At 38.1% G+C, this 17798-nt stretch overlaps 1 protein-coding gene across 3 annotated transcripts in view; it reads left to right on the top strand.

The window, feature by feature from the left end:
- The window catches only part of ZFHX4 (zinc finger homeobox 4), a 152333-nt gene that overhangs the window by 127772 nt on the left and 6763 nt on the right, over window positions 1-17798 (top strand). For all 3 annotated transcript variants that reach the window (XM_072852314.1, XM_072852313.1, XM_072852312.1), the window contains exons 6-9: window positions 4546-4679; window positions 4833-5033; window positions 7954-8071; window positions 8381-13783. In XM_072852314.1, the coding sequence (XP_072708415.1) occupies window positions 4546-4679; window positions 4833-5033; window positions 7954-8071; window positions 8381-13783 (5856 nt within the window). The remainder of the gene's footprint in view (window positions 1-4545; window positions 4680-4832; window positions 5034-7953; window positions 8072-8380; window positions 13784-17798) is intronic.

The raw sequence follows: 17798 nt of genomic DNA, 5'->3' as shown, positions 1-17798 counted from the left end.
CCAGATGCCTACTGGGTGCACTACAAAAAAACCAGCATAATTGTTCTGCATTCCCGTGCCAGCAATTACACAAATAACTTTGCAGTAAGATTCATATAAAAACAAGGGCTGAAATACATGATTGCCTTTGTGCTTTGCAGAAAATAGTTTGTACTGTAAAATCCTAAATCTTTTAGAAACTTTTATTTTCCTAATCTAAATTAATTCTGCATATGTAACATTCAGGCCATCATCTTAATTTTCACTCAGCTGACAAGTATTCCTAATGACTGCATAACTGCTTATGTATAATTGAATGTTAATTTGGGCTTTCTCATGAATTGAGTGTTGCAAGTCTTGCCAAAGAAATCTCAGGAAAACCAATAAATTAATCACAATGCTAACAAGTTAGACAGGAAAGTGATGTGACCCCTCTTTAGCATAGAATCTATTAGACGAGAAAGGATTAACATGTATTTAGTAGCAGTATGTTTGTGTAAGCTGTTGTGCTGTATTGCTTACCTTATCTCAAGGAGTAGAGCTTTCAAAATGAGACTTGGCAATATGCAAGTTATATTTGTTGAATATTCATTCAGAATAGAAAAGCCTACTAATGCCTCATTTATATTGTCATTTAAATCTAGTGCCACTTTAGATTAATTATAATCCAAATTACAGCTCTATGCAGTGCAAGAATTAATATGGAATTTATCCAGATTAATACATTTGCATTGAAAATGTAATATGTCTCTGCCATGGCTAAGGGGAGCACTTTTTAATAAGGTAGTAAACATGAGGAAGGATGGAAATTAACCTTCATTATTGCAATGAAAATTATCCTTTCATTCTACTCTAATTAGAAAGAATACTCTACTAGTAATTATAATTTTAGAATTATTTTGAGGCTGAATAACATCATCTGATGTGTCAGAAGTCTTAAATTATGCAATCTTTATCAAATACATCGATTCATAAATAAGAAAATAGTATTTCGATTATGGCTTTTCCAGGACTTTTTTTCATTAGTACCAGTATTTTATTAACTTTCTCCTTCTTGTTAGTCACACAAACATTTTTGTTTTTATTTTGGGGTTTCAAAAATGTTATGAAGGTGATGGCATCTGAATTGCAGTGAATTATGTCATTTTTATATTAGCAATCTTACACAAGTTAAATAATTCTGTAACTGACAGGCAATCATTGACTAGTCTATTTCATGGCACTTATTTATAATTAAACTTAGTTTTTGAGCTAAATGTATTGAAATTACATTGTTCAACTAAAATAATGCTGTGTATTTTATATTATAAAATGAATTACAGTTGTGTTTCACAATTAGGAAAAAAACCAACAAACAATGTGTCTCAAGAATAAAATGTGCTTATTTAAAACATGAATAACAACTGGATTTAGTCTTTTCCTACAGCTGCCTAGTAAGAATAGCATCTCAGTGGAACATCCAGCTATGAAAACAGTGCCACACGGCATGCTCAGGACCATAATATTTTCTCTCCTCTCTCCCTCCTCCTTCAATACGCTTCCTATAAGACCATAACTTTGTTCAGCCTCCCTACAGGAAGCTCCTTAAAACAGTGAATTCAACACGGAAAGCAGAAAGTTGATATAGCAAGACAAGGCACCGAGTTGTAATAGCTGGACCATTTGCTTGCGTAAGGAGATGATCTCCTTTGGTTTTGGCACGTATGCTCTGGCTTGGGGGTTTGGTCCTCACCATGTGCAGGAGCGAGTGGCATCCCCATGCCAGAGGGAAGAATCAATCCCCCTTTTTTTTTTTTGCAAAGCTCACCATAAGTCAGGGACTCAGTTACTTTACTACAGGCCAGATGTAACTTTGGTCGTTTAAGAAGTAATAGTGCCTGAGGTTGAATGAATCCAGAGCAACAACAACAACAGAAACAACAAAGCCTCTGTAAATTTCAACAGTTTATATAAATATCATAGTAAACATAGTAAAAAGCTGTGCTTTGTTATGCATTTATTGACCCCAGCACAGTGTTTTATAACTCTACGGTTTTATTATATCAACCGCAAAAGAAACTTTAACCAAAAAACCCCCTTGTTTTTATAGAAACAAGAACTATGTGTTTCATGATTATTATAGGCCCTTTGAAGTAATTAAGTTATTCCATCCTGTGGTGGAAGATGATGTGTAATATTAACCTTGTGTGTGCCCAGGCACACACAGAGTGCACTCCAAGCTAAATTTCACTAGCAGTTAAATACCATTGCCAAAACACAGTTAAATGTATTTTCACAAGTGCATTTTGGAGCAGAATTTGGATCTTAATTTCTGTTACAATCTGTTCAGAACAATGTAGCGTGATGAGGGGAAGATAAGGCAGAATTGTTGTATTTTGGCTTTTAAGTTCAGCTTCCTGTATAGCAGTGTACATTTACACCAGCTAAGATTCTGGCCCATTTGTCTTTAAAAAGGGACATTTTAAAAGTGACATATGATAAAGGTAAAAACCAGTAGTCAACTGTTAGATGTTTTTGACAGTTGGAAATGAAAAGAGGTTAATAATTTGAACCTAACCTTCTAAAATCTGAGAAGCAACCTTTCTCTGTTAATATAATATGTCACTTTTTTACTTCCCATAATTCTCACAGTAAAGACATTTAAATAATAATGGTGTATTGCCAAGTAAATACAGATAGGCCAGGGAGTACTGTATTATCATAAACCAAAGTGAGTAATAAAATGGTGCCTTATGTGATTGCATCACGTAGATTTTGCCTTTAAGCATCGCTAGTCCTTCAGGTCATCGGCACAGCACTGACTGAGCAGTCTAAATGAGGCCTCCAGGATCAGTTCCTGAGAGCGTAAAAATTCAGTGGGGCTCCAGAAAGTGGCTTGTTCAGATATTAAACCCATGTTGACAAATTGGTCATTAAAAGTAGGGAAATATGGCAGGAATAAACTTTAATTTGAGCAAGAACATGCAAAAATTACTGGTCTAAATTACACCAAAAGAAATAATTAGCAACTTAGGAATGAAAAACAATGTGTGGGGAAATCACCATTAATGTATAAGTCATAAAATATGTTTATGTTTTTTTAAAAACTGCCCTTCAGAAAATGTCCCTGTATGATTCAGTTTTCAATTGTTTATTATTGTACCATAAGGATTTGGTGTTTACCTTGAAAACTGTTCTCTTATTTTACTTCTCTTTAATGTTGCTCTTTTAATAGCAAATATTGCACAAAGTCTCTATAAAAATAATAATAATAAAAAGTTCTTGTTTTTTTTCTACAGAAAAATACAAGTATTTTCTCTGTTCATGTTTACTTTGTTGCCAAAACATCCATGACCTTATTTTTAAATTAATCCTAGGTTATTGTGCAATGAGGTGCAATTTGTTCATTTATATGAACCTTATGTGGATTGAAAAAAATCAAGATAAATCTTCATGCACAGCATACAATCAGATTACCCCTGGACTATATATTTACGTTGGGTCTGATAGCAATCAATGGTTTAGCTTCATTGCATTTCAAGATGTATTTGCACCCAGTGTCCAGTGATAGTGTCCTCACCCTGGAAATAATTTAGTTGCAAATTGACTGGAAGATGGTGAAAATTGAAAGTTAAAATTAGAAATACTCATAATAAACAGCAGAAAAAAGGTCAGATGATGCCGCACTATGATGAGATTGGAATGGTTGGTAAATGAGGTTTTGTGTTTGTCGTGAGATGTATGTGACATGCCTACCCAATGCTCTTGTAATATCCAGCCTAGCAGAAGAGATTATCTGGCAAATTGACGCTGGAAAGAATTTTCTGATGGACTGGGAAATTAGAATTGCACTCTTTCCTTTGATGTGTGCAAGACTGGGCCACATTACACAGCTAGTTCAGGCATAATATTAAATATAGTATTTAATACTTAATAGTAGAACTATCTATAGAAAACAATTATATTCTGGTTTTGATCACAAATGCCAGACTATAAAAATTCACAGTGTAAACATCTAAGGCAATCCCAAATGACTGATCTTTGTATATAATTAATATTAAGTTAGCTCTGAAATCCTATTCTCCACAGTATTTCTTTTAAAGCCTCACTATATTTAGCTTCAGAATTGTAACCAGGCAGGAGTTATCAAAACAGCACAATAATCATATTGCTCGGACAGTTTAGAAAAGAGAGAGGGTAATTAAACAGCAGAAAATTAATTATTTTGGAAAACAGGATTCTTAAGCAAAAGCTGATTTCTTTTAATGTAATACACAAATTCATACTGAGCTGTTAAAGAAAGCACATTATTGATTAATCTTTGAAGGCAACCTAAGGTTATCTAAACAGTAGAGAAGAGTCAATTTTTAAATGTATTTATAGAGTCTCCATCAAGGATAAAAGTGTATTTTCACCTTTGTGCCTACCAGAGTTGTTTATTCAACTATACATTTTCTCAGAACTTAAAAAAAAAAAAAAAAAAAAAAGCCTCAAAGACAATACAGACCTTTGGAATCACAGCCTCTTTGTAAACCAGGATATTTTAAAGTTTAAAATATTTTCTTAAAAATTATGTTTTCGGAACAGGAATAGTCACACCAGAGAAGGAACCAAAAGTGAACACTGTGGTAGGGGCACAACAGCTTCTTCTGGCAAAAGAAGAGGATGGTGCAGCTAAAAAATCAAAGCCTCCAGAGGACAATAAATTTTGTCATGAGCAGGTAAAGGAAAATGTAGCAGTTTAATTGCATTCTAGAACTCTTTCAAATAACTCAAGAATGAAACAGAGATGATATGCTGTTAAAATAGCAATATCAGCAAGTTATAAAAAGCACACTGACTAATAGCCTGCATCTTAATTTGATTTTTTCCAGTTCTATCAATGTCCTTATTGTAACTACAATAGTAGGGACCCAAATCGTATCCAGATGCATGTCCTGTCACAGCATTCAATGCAACCTGTTATCTGCTGCCCCCTCTGCCAGGATGTCCTCAGCAACAAAATGCATCTCCAGCTTCATTTGACCCATTTGCACAGTGTGTCCCCTGACTGTGTGGAGAAACTGCTCATGACAGTAAGTGTTCCAAATACTGACGCACATGCTACAGAAATGTACTCAGGCCTCTAGGCGATGTATTTGTTGTGATATAGTATTCAGGTAGCCTGAGGAGGGGAGTGGGTCAAGACTCTTAGGTTCTGTTGCCAGCTCATCCAGTGACTGATGTCCCTTGGGAAAATGGTGGAACTGAAGGTGGATTTCAAAGATGCTGAAAACCTGCAGTTCCTCATTGACATTAACCTTGGAAGAATCAAGCCTGTCAATGTCTCTAAGTGCACACCTGTAAACTGGGTATAATAATATCCAGGTCTCAGAGGTATTGTGACTCCTGTTTGTAAAATAACAGGAGTTCCCTGTAGAACGTAGTTCCCAAATGTAGAAGAATTCCTGTGTATAGCTGGGCTGTACTTGCATTATATTACATGAAATTCACTGTAAAATATCAATAGTGGTGCTAACTGAAGAACATGATTATCTTATTGCACAAAATATCTTGTTTCTTACTTTCTGCCTCTGCATAAAAGATCCTTTAGTTTTTTTGTGAATTAATTGTGAGTATGACACAGAAAGGCAAGAATAGGTGGCAATCCAGTTAGGCCAGTTCTTTAGGATATGGAATATCTGATTTAAAGTACCTACCCTGGATCAGGCAGGGACTTGAACTGGCTTCTCCATGATTGCGATGAATGCTATAACCTGCAAACTCTATTTGGAGGTTGAATCCCATTCCAACCTCACCAGGAAAATCCTGTTCTTCACTGCAAAATTGTACAAACCATGTCGAAATAATAAATTTCTATGAAAAATAATGACTCAGCACCATTCAAAATAACGTCAGTAAAGACACAATCAGATCTAGAAAGTATTTATTATTACATCATAGATTCAGTTAGAAAACAGACCTCCTAAGACACCCTGATTCCGGTTGTCTTGCCTTTTTAGAAGGAAGTGTGCTTGGAAGTCTCAAGGATCCACCTCCTTAAGGATTTATTTCTGTATGCACAGACTCCTCCTTCATTTTTACAGTTGTGGTTGTAGGCCTACCACCTCATTCCCAAGTAAAGTGGCAGAAAAATAAGAAAGAATTAAAAGAGCTCTTAACTGAAGGTCTGAGGTTCCTTGTGCCTAGTGCTGATGAGCAAATACAGAATTGGGGATCCACAAAAGTGGTTTAAAGTTTTCTTTCTTCTTTTCTTTTCCTTGGTTTTCTACTAACTATAGCTCTGCCAGACCATGTAATTTTGGCCCACCACAAGGAAAATGCTGTAGAAATTTAACTTTCCCAAACCCTTTTAGGAAACTGGAAAAATGTGGGGAAAAAAACCCCTCCCTACTGAGGATTATTAGCTTTCTTCTCAAATTCTCCATGATTCCCTCCATGCTGATAACGGGGCAACTTTGAAATGTCTCCTCTCCTCTCCTCTCCTCTCCTCTCCTCTCCTCTCCTCTCCTCTCCTCTCCTCTCCTCTCCTCTCCAGGTACTGGGGAGTTGTCTCACTGTTTCTGAGAGAAAAAAAAATAGATGGTTTGACAGAAAAAGACATTGCAAAACATAATCTGCATCATCTAAATTGTCCTAGTTGCTAACACTAATATGCTTTGTCCATATCTGAACTCTCTGATGACAAAATAAATACCATTTATAGCAAATTTTTCTTCTCTGGGACATTTAGAGTTACCTACATCATTTTTTTTAAAAGTCCTTCCCTCCCAAACAAAATCAAAGTCACTAGTCGTCTGAGAGGATGCTATTAATGCCATGTTTAAATTACAAATAAACTAAGCCCAGGGCTTTTAAAAATATGTCTAGAATATTTTTTCCAATAGGCAATTGGTATAAATACATACATACATACATACATACATATATATATATATATATAAAAAATTCTTATGTATCCTAATAAAGGTTTAAAATAATTTGTTAAACTGTTAAAAAGAAACACAGGGTATTTCTATTCATACCTAGTAATGTATGTAGCTTCCATTATCATAGCAATTTACCACTCAGAAATCTCTCCTATGGATATTCTTGTTACCTCTGTATGAAGTAAGGAAGTACTGTCCTTATGGTAGAGATAAGGAGCTGCAGCACAGTCTGAACTGATTTACCCAAGGTCATTTAGACAGAATCTGGCAGTGCAGGAGGTTGAACCCAGTCCTGCTAAGTCTTAGTCTGAACCCCTAGACAATCCTTTATTTCAGATATGAGTGTGTTTTAAAGAGCTAAGCAAAAGGAAAACATGAAGAGCTGAGCAAATATTCATGTCAGCTTAACTAAACTGAGTACTATCAGACACCTATAATAGTACATCCTTCAAAGATTTCTGTCTATAATTTGAAAGCATAACACAACAGGTAAAGCAGTCTGAAGAAGGTACATAAGCAATTTAAGACAAGAAAGAGAGAAATCTTATTTTAAATGGAAATAAGTTGCTATTTCTGTATGGAAATAAACTAACAATTTTCTTTCAAAGATCATGGAAGGTCCAGCATTTGTTTAAAAAAAAATACAGGTGAAGCAAAGTGGGAATGCCCTTAGTCAAGAAATGACTGGTGACCATATCTCAACATGATCTCCGTCTCTGGAGGATGTCCGAGGAGAATTCCCCTGATAAATCCAACCAACCCGACATAGTCAGCAAAACCTTCTTTGTGGTGACATTGAGACCAATGACATATTGCGTGTATGTAGTTCTATAGCATCACCTTATTGTGGATTATTTTGAGTTGATTCTCCACCAAGGGACGCCCAATGCTCTGGATTTGTGGTCTGTCAGAAACCATTATCAAGGACTGAATCAAGATCTTGGTTTAGTACTGGCAGTCTTTGATCCAGATATGGTGGATCTTTTGAATTATGATTTCATACTGTTGTATAGTATTGAATAGTACGACTTTTCCTGTAATAATACTGTGTTCTTGGCTTTCAAAGGTTCCTGTACCAGATGTCATGATGCCCAATAGTATGCTATTGCCAGCAGCTGCTTCAGAGAAATCTGAACGTGACACACCTGCAACCATTACAGCTGAGGGATCTGGGAAATATCCAGGTATGCAAGAAAAAGCCCAGACATGTGAAAGCTAGATATGGGAAATTTAGAAATTTAGAAACTCTGTGCCACTCCCACTGCCAACTGCCACTGCCATTCTGATCATCATGTTTGGATTTTATTACTTTTTTTTAACCTCTTGTTGGTCCTGTCTGCTTTATTCTCTGGGGCAAGGATGGGTCTCTATACTTTGCTAGGCCAACACGTGGCATACCAAGTGCCTCTCTTGATTTCTGGTGAAAAAAAACATTAATACTATGTGCTATTCTCTTCTACTTGTGTAAAAGACACTTAACTTTCTTTAACTAGGTGAAAGTCCTGTGGATGAGAAAAGTACCCCTGGGATCGATGAATCAAAAACTGGAATGGAAATTAAGACCGAGGAACAGAAGCCACCTAAGGAATCTACTGAAATGCCAGATTGGAATAAGAGCAGCAGTAAAGATATAAAGACCACTGACTCCATGACAGATCAGCTAAATGAACAGCAGAAGAAGCAACAGCTCTCTGTTTCTGACCGCCATGTCTATAAGTACCGTTGTAACCATTGTAGCTTGGCTTTTAAGACTATGCAGAAGCTTCAGATACATTCCCAGTATCATGCTATTCGGGCAGCTACCATGTGTAGCCTTTGCCAACGTAGCTTCCGTACATTCCAGGCTTTAAAAAAACACTTGGAAGCAGGCCACCCTGAACTCAATGAAGCTGAACTTCAGCAGCTGTGTGCATCTTTACCTGTCAACGGTGAACTCTGGGCAGAAAGTGAAAGTATGGCACAAGATGATCATGCACTCGAACAGGAAATAGAAAGAGATTATGAGATGGACCAGGAAGGTAAAGCAAGTCCTGTGGGAAGCGATAGTAGCTCTATTCCAGATGATACGGGCTCAGAACCAAAGCGGACCTTACCTTTTAGAAAAGGGCCAAATTTTACTATGGAAAAATTTCTAGATCCATCTCGCCCGTATAAGTGTACAGTGTGTAAAGAGTCTTTCACCCAAAAGAACATTCTCTTGGTCCACTATAACTCAGTGTCCCATCTACATAAACTCAAAAAGGTTTTGCAGGAAGCATCAAGTCCTGTCCCTCAAGAAACCAACAGCAGCACTGACAACAAACCCTACAAATGCAGCATTTGTAATGTTGCTTATAGCCAAAGTTCTACATTGGAAATCCATATGAGATCTGTGCTTCATCAGACAAAGGCAAGGGCTGCAAAATTAGAACCAAGTGGTAATATAAGTAGTGGAAATAGTGTAGCAGGGAATGTTAATAGCCCCAGCCAAGGAATGCTAGAATCTATGAGCTTACCAGCAGTTAACAGCAAAGAAACACATTTAGATGCCAAAGAATTAAATAAAAAGCAAGCTTCTGAATTAATTTCTGCTCAGCCTACACATCACCCACCCCAGTCACCAGCACAACTTCAAATGCAACTACAACATGAACTGCAACAGCAAGCTGCGTTCTTTCAACCCCAGTTTCTAAACCCAGCCTTTTTGCCTCACTTTCCAATGACACCAGAAGCACTGCTGCAATTTCAACAGCCTCAGTTCCTTTTCCCATTCTATATACCTGGGACAGAATTTAGCTTAAGCCCAGATCTGGGTTTGCCTGGTTCTGCCACGTTTGGTATGCCTGGAATGGCTGGTATGACAGGATCACTGCTAGAAGATTTGAAGCAGCAGATACAAACTCAGCACCACGTTGGCCAAACCCAGCTACAGATACTGCAGCAACAAGCACAACAGTATCAATCCACCCAACCCCAACTTCAGTCCCAAAAACAGCAGCAGCCAAGTAGCAAGCTGATGAAAGCAGAACAAAATACCTTAGTAAGTACAGACTGCCAGCTGATAAAGGATATGCCATCATATAAGGAGTCAGAAGAAATTTCTGAGAAACAAGAGAAGCCAAAGCAAGAATTTACTAATGAGAATGAAGGACTAAAAGAAAACAAAGATATGAAGAAGCCAAAATCCTCAGAACCAGCCATCCCACCACCCAGAATAGCTTCTGGAGCAAGGGGGAATGCAGCCAAGGCTTTGTTGGAGAACTTTGGGTTTGAGTTAGTTATCCAATACAATGAGAACAGACAAAAAGTGCAGAAAAAAAGCAAGACAGGTGAAGGTGAAAACACAGACAAACTGGAATGTGGAACCTGCAGTAAGCTCTTTTCCAACATTCTTATTCTGAAGAGTCATCAAGAACATGTGCATGGACAGTTTTTTCCATATGGAGCATTAGAGAAGTTTGCCCGACAGTACAGGGAGGCGTATGACAAGCTTTATCCAATTTCCCCATCTTCTCCAGAAACACCACCGCCTCCACCACCACCTCCTCCACCACCACCACCACCTCCTCCTCCAACTCCTTCTCAGCCTTCTTCAGCTGGGGCTGGAAAAATTCAAAATACAACTCCCACTCCTTTGCAAGCTCCACCACCCACGCCACCACCGCCGCCTCCTCCACCACCACCACCTCCTCCTCCACCACCGCCACCATCAGCCCCACCTCAAGTCCAGCTTCCTGTTTCACTTGATCTCCCCCTTTTCCCTCCAATTATGATGCAGCCAGTGCAGCATCCTGCATTGCCTCCTCAGCTTGCCCTCCAGTTGCCACCAATGGATACTTTATCTGCAGATCTTACCCAGCTTTGTCAGCAGCAGCTGGGATTAGATCCCAATTTCCTGCGGCACTCTCAGTTCAAGCGTCCACGTACAAGAATCACAGATGACCAGTTAAAAATCTTGCGGGCTTATTTTGATATTAACAATTCTCCAAGTGAAGAGCAGATCCAAGAAATGGCTGAGAAATCTGGTCTTTCACAGAAAGTTATCAAGCACTGGTTTCGTAATACGCTGTTTAAAGAACGACAGAGAAATAAAGATTCTCCATATAACTTCAGCAACCCTCCCATAACAGTATTGGAAGATATCAGAATAGATCCTCAACCTTCAGCTGTAGAACCCTACAAGTCTGATGCATCTTTCAGCAAGAGATCATCTAGGACTCGGTTTACTGACTACCAGCTTCGTGTCCTCCAAGACTTCTTTGACACAAATGCTTATCCAAAGGATGATGAAATTGAACAACTTTCAACTGTACTTAACCTACCTACTCGAGTTATTGTCGTATGGTTCCAAAATGCACGACAAAAAGCTCGCAAAAGTTATGAAAATCAAGCTGAAACTAAAGACAATGAGAAAAGGGAACTGACAAATGAGCGTTACATTCGAACTAGTAACATGCAATATCAGTGCAAAAAGTGCAGTGTGGTTTTTCCCAGGATCTTTGATTTGATTACGCACCAGAAAAAGCAGTGTTATAAAGATGAAGATGACGATGCTCAAGATGAAAGCCAAACTGAAGATTCTATGGATGCCTCTGATCAAACAGTGTATAAGAACTGCACAGTTTCTGGCCAAAACGACTCAGCAAAAAGCCTAGCAGTCACAGCAGCAAGCTCTGGCTCTGGTTCTAGTACTCCTTTGATTCCATCGCCCAAACCAGAACCTGAGAAGGCTTCTCCTAAACCAGAGTCCACAGAAAAACCAAAACAAAATGAAACCATCTCTAAGCAAACTGATACAACTTCCCAAAGCACCAAACCAGTACAGTCTGGTACCAGTACAGTAACCTCTTCTGACCCTCAGCCCTCAGCTTCTCAACCACAGCAACAAAAACAATCACAGATAGTAGGGAGACCTCCTTCTGCATCACAAACCACACCTGTTCCTTCCAGTCCTTTACCAATTTCAATGACTTCTCTACAGAACAGTCTACCTCCTCAGTTATTACAGTACCAATGCGATCAGTGTACAGTTGCCTTTCCAACTCTAGAACTTTGGCAAGAGCACCAGCACATGCATTTCCTAGCAGCCCAAAACCAATTTCTTCACTCACAGTTTTTAGAAAGACCGATGGATATGCCCTATATGATATTTGACCCTAATAATCCTTTGATGACTGGACAGTTACTTAATAGTTCTCTTGCTCAAATGCCGCCACAAACTGGCTCATCACATACGGCACACCCTGCTACAGTTTCTGGTTCCCTGAAACGAAAACTAGATGATAAAGAAGACAATAACTGTAGTGAGAAAGAGGGAGGAAACAGTGGAGAAGATCAACATCGTGATAAGCGTTTAAGAACTACAATTACTCCAGAGCAGCTGGAAATACTCTATGAAAAGTACCTACTAGATTCCAACCCCACCAGAAAGATGCTAGATCACATTGCACGTGAAGTGGGACTGAAAAAGAGAGTTGTACAAGTCTGGTTTCAGAACACAAGAGCCCGAGAAAGAAAGGGACAATTCCGTGCAGTTGGTCCAGCCCAGTCCCATAAAAGGTGTCCTTTTTGTCGAGCTCTGTTTAAAGCAAAGTCAGCTTTAGAAAGTCACATTCGCTCTCGACATTGGAATGAAGGGAAACAGGCCGGTTATAGTTTGCCTCCAAGTCCTTTGATATCAACTGAAGATGGAGGAGAAAGTCCACAAAAGTACATATTTTTTGATTACCCATCACTGTCATTAGCAAAAACTGAATTATCAAGTGAAAATGAATTAGCCTCCACTGTATCAACCCCTGTTAGCAAAACTGCAGAAATGTCCCCGAAGAACCTCTTAAGTCCTTCTTCTTTTAAAGCAGAGTCTGGTGAGGATATAGAAAATTTGAATGCCCCTCCTGCTGACTCCGGATATGATCAAAACAAGACTGACTTTGATGAGACTTCATCAATTAATACAGCAATTAGTGATGCCACAACAGGGGATGAGGGGAACAATGAAATGGAAAGCACGACTGGCAGTTCAGGGGATGCAAAACCTGCATCACCTCCCAAAGAACCAAAACCACTTGTGAATGACACGCTACCAAAAGCTGCAACTACACCTACAAATGAGAATACCGATGATAAATTTCTCTTTTCCCTAACAAGCCCCTCAATACATTTCAGTGAAAAAGATGGTGATCATGACCAAAGTTACTACATTACTGATGACCCTGATGATAATGCTGACCGCAGTGAAACTTCAAGCATAGCTGATCCAAGTTCACCTAACCCATTTGGAGCCAGCAATCCCTTTAAATCCAAAAATAGTGATCGGCCAGGCCACAAACGTTTCCGAACACAAATGAGTAACCTTCAGCTTAAAGTTCTCAAGGCTTGCTTTAGTGACTACCGGACTCCAACAATGCAGGAATGCGAAATGCTAGGGAATGAGATTGGCCTGCCCAAACGTGTGGTCCAGGTCTGGTTTCAGAATGCCCGGGCTAAAGAAAAGAAATTCAAAATTAACATAGGGAAGCCATTCATGATAAATCAGACTGGACCTGATGGGACAAAGCCAGAATGTTCTCTATGCGGCGTGAAATATTCTGCACGTTTGTCCATAAGAGATCATATCTTTTCCAAACAACATATTACGAAAGTGAGAGAAACTGTGGGAAGTCAGCTAGATCGGGAGAAAGATTATTTAGCTCCTACAACGGTTAGACAGCTGATGGCACAGCAAGAATTGGATCGCATAAAGAAGGCTACTGATGTGCTAGGATTAACAGTACAGCAGCCAGGCATGATGGACAGCGGTTCTCTTCATGGTATCAGTTTGCCAGCAGCTTATCCAGGACTCCCTGGCCTTCCTCCTGTTCTTCTGCCTGGAATGAATGGTCCATCCTCCCTACCTGGATTTCCACAAAGTTCAAACAGTAAGTCTATAAGGGGATGATTTTATAATTTTATTAATTTGATCATCTTGCATAGTCACCATCCCCTTCTAAAACACAGCATATTATGCATTCATATCATGCTTGTGAGACTGGTGTGAGTAGCTAAAAAGTAATACTATGAGGTGTACTCAGTGCAATTCTCAATTTTTGCTGTAGCCTGGATGATATCTCTGATTTTGCAAAAAAAAAAAAAAAAAGAATTTGAATTGAAATCTAATTGACAGAAATGTTTTTAGTCCATATTAGGCTTCTGTAACAAAAGCAATATAACAATAGCCTTGTTACACTTTTTTTTTTTTCTGTTTTGAATGATATTCCTTTAGGCAAAACTTGGGTTAGAATTTTGTAAGTAAATTTTTTGTATGCAAATATTTATAGTAGCATCTGATGAAGCACAAAATAGTAATTCCCACATTATTGGTTCATCAGGCATCTGGTCCACTCTTTAGACCAGTCCAACCTGTTGTTTAATTCAAAATAAATATTTAAATTAAAATGCTGCCCAAGACCCTCTATTATATTTCTAATGATTGCCTGCTAAGATAAGAAGGTTTTTGTTGAAGGTGATTTGCAATGGGAGTTTCACTGTAATCCAGATTCCAGGAGCTGCTGAATATCTCCTACCCCTAGTTTGTAAAGTCATTGCAGACATGTACCACTTCATTTGGGCTTGCACTTTTAACTGAACACAAAACTCTGTTTTACTGACTGTTTTGACTCTGGTTTGACTCTGTTGCTCACACTGGAAAGCAATTCCTCTTGCAATAAGTTTCACTGAAGTTAGAGAATCAAGTTTTCCGCAGAATGATTTGTTTATTCCTCAAAGAATGAACCTAATTTGTTTTCTTGTATTAGGCTCCACTTTTGCAGTCAGAGTTCATTGTGAGTGCAGCCTTGCAGATTGAAGTTCTCCTATTCATCTTCTAACTTTGCACATTCATATCAAATATGTGCACAGCAGAGTTAGGGAGCTGGTTAAGACCCCTCACCTCATTTTATCCAGTAATTCCACTTGCTGTTGATCTCTAAACTTTGATTTAGAAAGCAACTCACTTTGGCAAGTAAGGTAGGGGCTTAATCATCAGTGTTGTCAGACATACTAAGACTGTAGCAATGTCTTCTCTGCTACCCAGTTCTGCTTTGATTGATGATGATCATGTTATTGTTTCCCTAAGTGGTGGTCAAAGCATCTTGTTTTTCTCTTCATTGGATCAGAATGGCTTTCCTTCCACAATGGAGTCTCTGGCTGAATGCCCTCTGGCTTTTGTCAAACAGTTATTGGCACAGAGAGTGCATATAAAGGAAATATAAAGTTGCTGTATTTCCTTCTTAATGGCATATAGTGTCCAGGTCCAAAAATGGCTGGTAGTTGTTCATTAAAATTATAGATATGGTTTCTCCATATAACTTTGCTAAATAGCTTTGATTAGGTTGACCTTAAGGTAAAATGGACTCCAGAAAACTGAGGCTTTGTCTATCCTAGTAAATGAAATTTACTTGGGAAGATATTATAACATTCTTTTACTCTTAAAAAAAGAAAGTCCCCATGCAGAGTGAGTCTTGGGAATGGTCGTGGACCCATGATAACCTCTCAGCTGTGCTCAGGAGTTGTTTAGGAGAATGCTAGTTGGCCCAGGCCAAAACAGTGCCAATGACCATTCTTACTGTTTAACTTCACAGATAGTTTAGTTTCAGTCTTTGGGAATGTTCCCTTGTACTGTTTAACTTGCTAGTATCAATGTAGCCTCAGAGACTGTAAACTGTCCTGTTAATAATACAAAAGGTATTATTGCAGGCCAACTGGTCCATAATAATTCAATTTTCAGATTTTCTAATTTCCACCAAATATCTCTTCCATGAGATAAATTTAAATCATTAGTACCATAGCATGCACAGTGCACTGCCAATTGAGATGGATTTTTACCCTCTTTCATCTTGCATCTTCTTAGGGTTAATTAGCCCATTGTGGGCAAAGCCCACTGCGTAATCTAGCTAGTAGAATCTCGTTGTTAACTTTTTCTCCTGCCATATGCTAAATAGCCCCTACGTCCCGCTTTTGTTGCCTGGCAAATACTTGCATGCATAAATCTCCATTCCCTAATGATACATAATGGAGCAGTCATAGTGAATGGAAAAAAATAGATTATGTTAATCATTAATAATAGAAAAACAGTAATATACTCAGATGTTCTTCAGTACGTGCTCAACACTAGTATTTTCTGCACCTAATTAACCCATTTCTGTTGTCTTCTCTACCCTGCTTTGGCTAACAGTTCACATTCATATTTGATGCTAAGAATAGTTTAAGAAGTATCTTTTTGGAAGCAGGCTTCCAAGCAAACTTCTCTTTGGCTACAGTTCTAGCAGTGTGTATAGTCTCAGCCAGCAGGACAATGGTTCTGCATGATTCTTTGCGTGAAGGATTTTCTGAAGCTAACTGCCTGATGACACACTATCCTATACTTCAAGTCTACTTCTTGTGAATTCCACTGCAAGTGTATAATTTCTTCTCTTTTGGACCCACTCCTGAAAATGCACTTCAGAAGAAGTCTCACTGGGTTCCCTTATATTAAAATATTTACCTGTTTTCACTGAGGCTTACAGGGTTGGTAACTGTATTTCCTGTGGCAAAGCCCATCCATTCTGTCCTACATGTTTGTTTAAAGGAAATGTCAACATTAGTAAGATCCTAACTTTTAAAGAATATGTTTGCTGTTTGCTAAGACAGGGAACTGGTGAAACTATAATAGTAAACATCACATTTAAAATTCTCTTTTGTGTTTCTCTTTGCTCATGCTAGACAGATAAATTAGCCTGATTAATTTCACTGGTTAATACAAGTTTATGAGGGATTTCACTTTCATGTTCTTGCATCCAGTATTGTTTATGGGTTTCCAAAAAGTTAGAAAACCCAGCTAAATTTTGCAAAATACTATTCTTTTTTAAATGCAGTATTTGCTTTCACAAAAGGTTTGAAATGGAACACTTGAAAATAATGCTAAATCATAAAAGATGGAAATATTCAAACTAAAGTTCATTTTGTCTTTTTTATGTAATGCTCAAACTGGACTTTTATTTACAAAGATTATTAGATTTGTCAAAATAAGACAGCTTCATTTCTGAATGAAAGGATCCATTAACTTTAAATTCAGTTATTTTCTTCTAAAACAAGTGGTTTTTAATGTCAGAATTATTGTGTGGTTCTAGGATGACATGTCGAAGAATCCTCTCACCTGTGGCATACATTTCTCTAAATAATGTAATTATACCATCTTGTGGGCATCAAATGCTAAGCAAGGTCTCAAAATTACTGCTGTGTTTGCTCAGCATAATTCCTAATATGGAGTTATTTGGTGGAATTCTATTTCATACAGAATTTTAGTTCCGGCTCATCTTTGTTCTGCAAGCCCCTTCTTATTTTCTAGGTGACTGTAGATAGAAGAGTTCACCTGCTGTTTTCAGCTGTTCTTAAAATTCACATTCTCTTTTCTTCTTAGCTTTGTGTTTTTGCCTATGATCCCTTGCAGAAAACTAGTGCTTCATCTTGCTTCTAGCTATTAATACTGGTTCTATGAATCTTTTAATGTCATCATCATTACCATAGGTTCTTTGCACATCACTTAAGCCTGGGCTGCCTTGAAGATTCTCAGCAGCTTTTTCCAAGAATGCATACATCACTGGGTAATATGTACTTAGTGGTTTTCGAAATCTCATCAAGAGAGAAATTTGATTCAGCAGCAATTACTTTCCTTATTATTAGGGCACTAAATTCTCTTCTCTGTTTGCTTTTGGCCCATTGGTAGCAGTTTCATTTTTGTATTTTTAGCCCTCTGATTCCTCCAAGAGAAAGAGAAGTCTCTCCTCTTTGATAGTCACTTAAAAGAGTTAGCAGGATTAGAATGTTTCTTCATGATTAATGTATTTTCTCTTCTACAACTCTCATGTCTGGAAATAGGGCATTAGTTTCATCAAGTTTTCTTCATTTAGTTTTGGA

The sequence above is a fragment of the Ciconia boyciana genome, chromosome 2, assembly GCF_034638445.1.
Source record: "Ciconia boyciana chromosome 2, ASM3463844v1, whole genome shotgun sequence".
In the NCBI taxonomy this organism is placed as follows: Eukaryota; Metazoa; Chordata; class Aves; order Ciconiiformes; family Ciconiidae; genus Ciconia; species Ciconia boyciana.
This window is presented reverse-complemented; position numbering and strand designations above follow the sequence as displayed.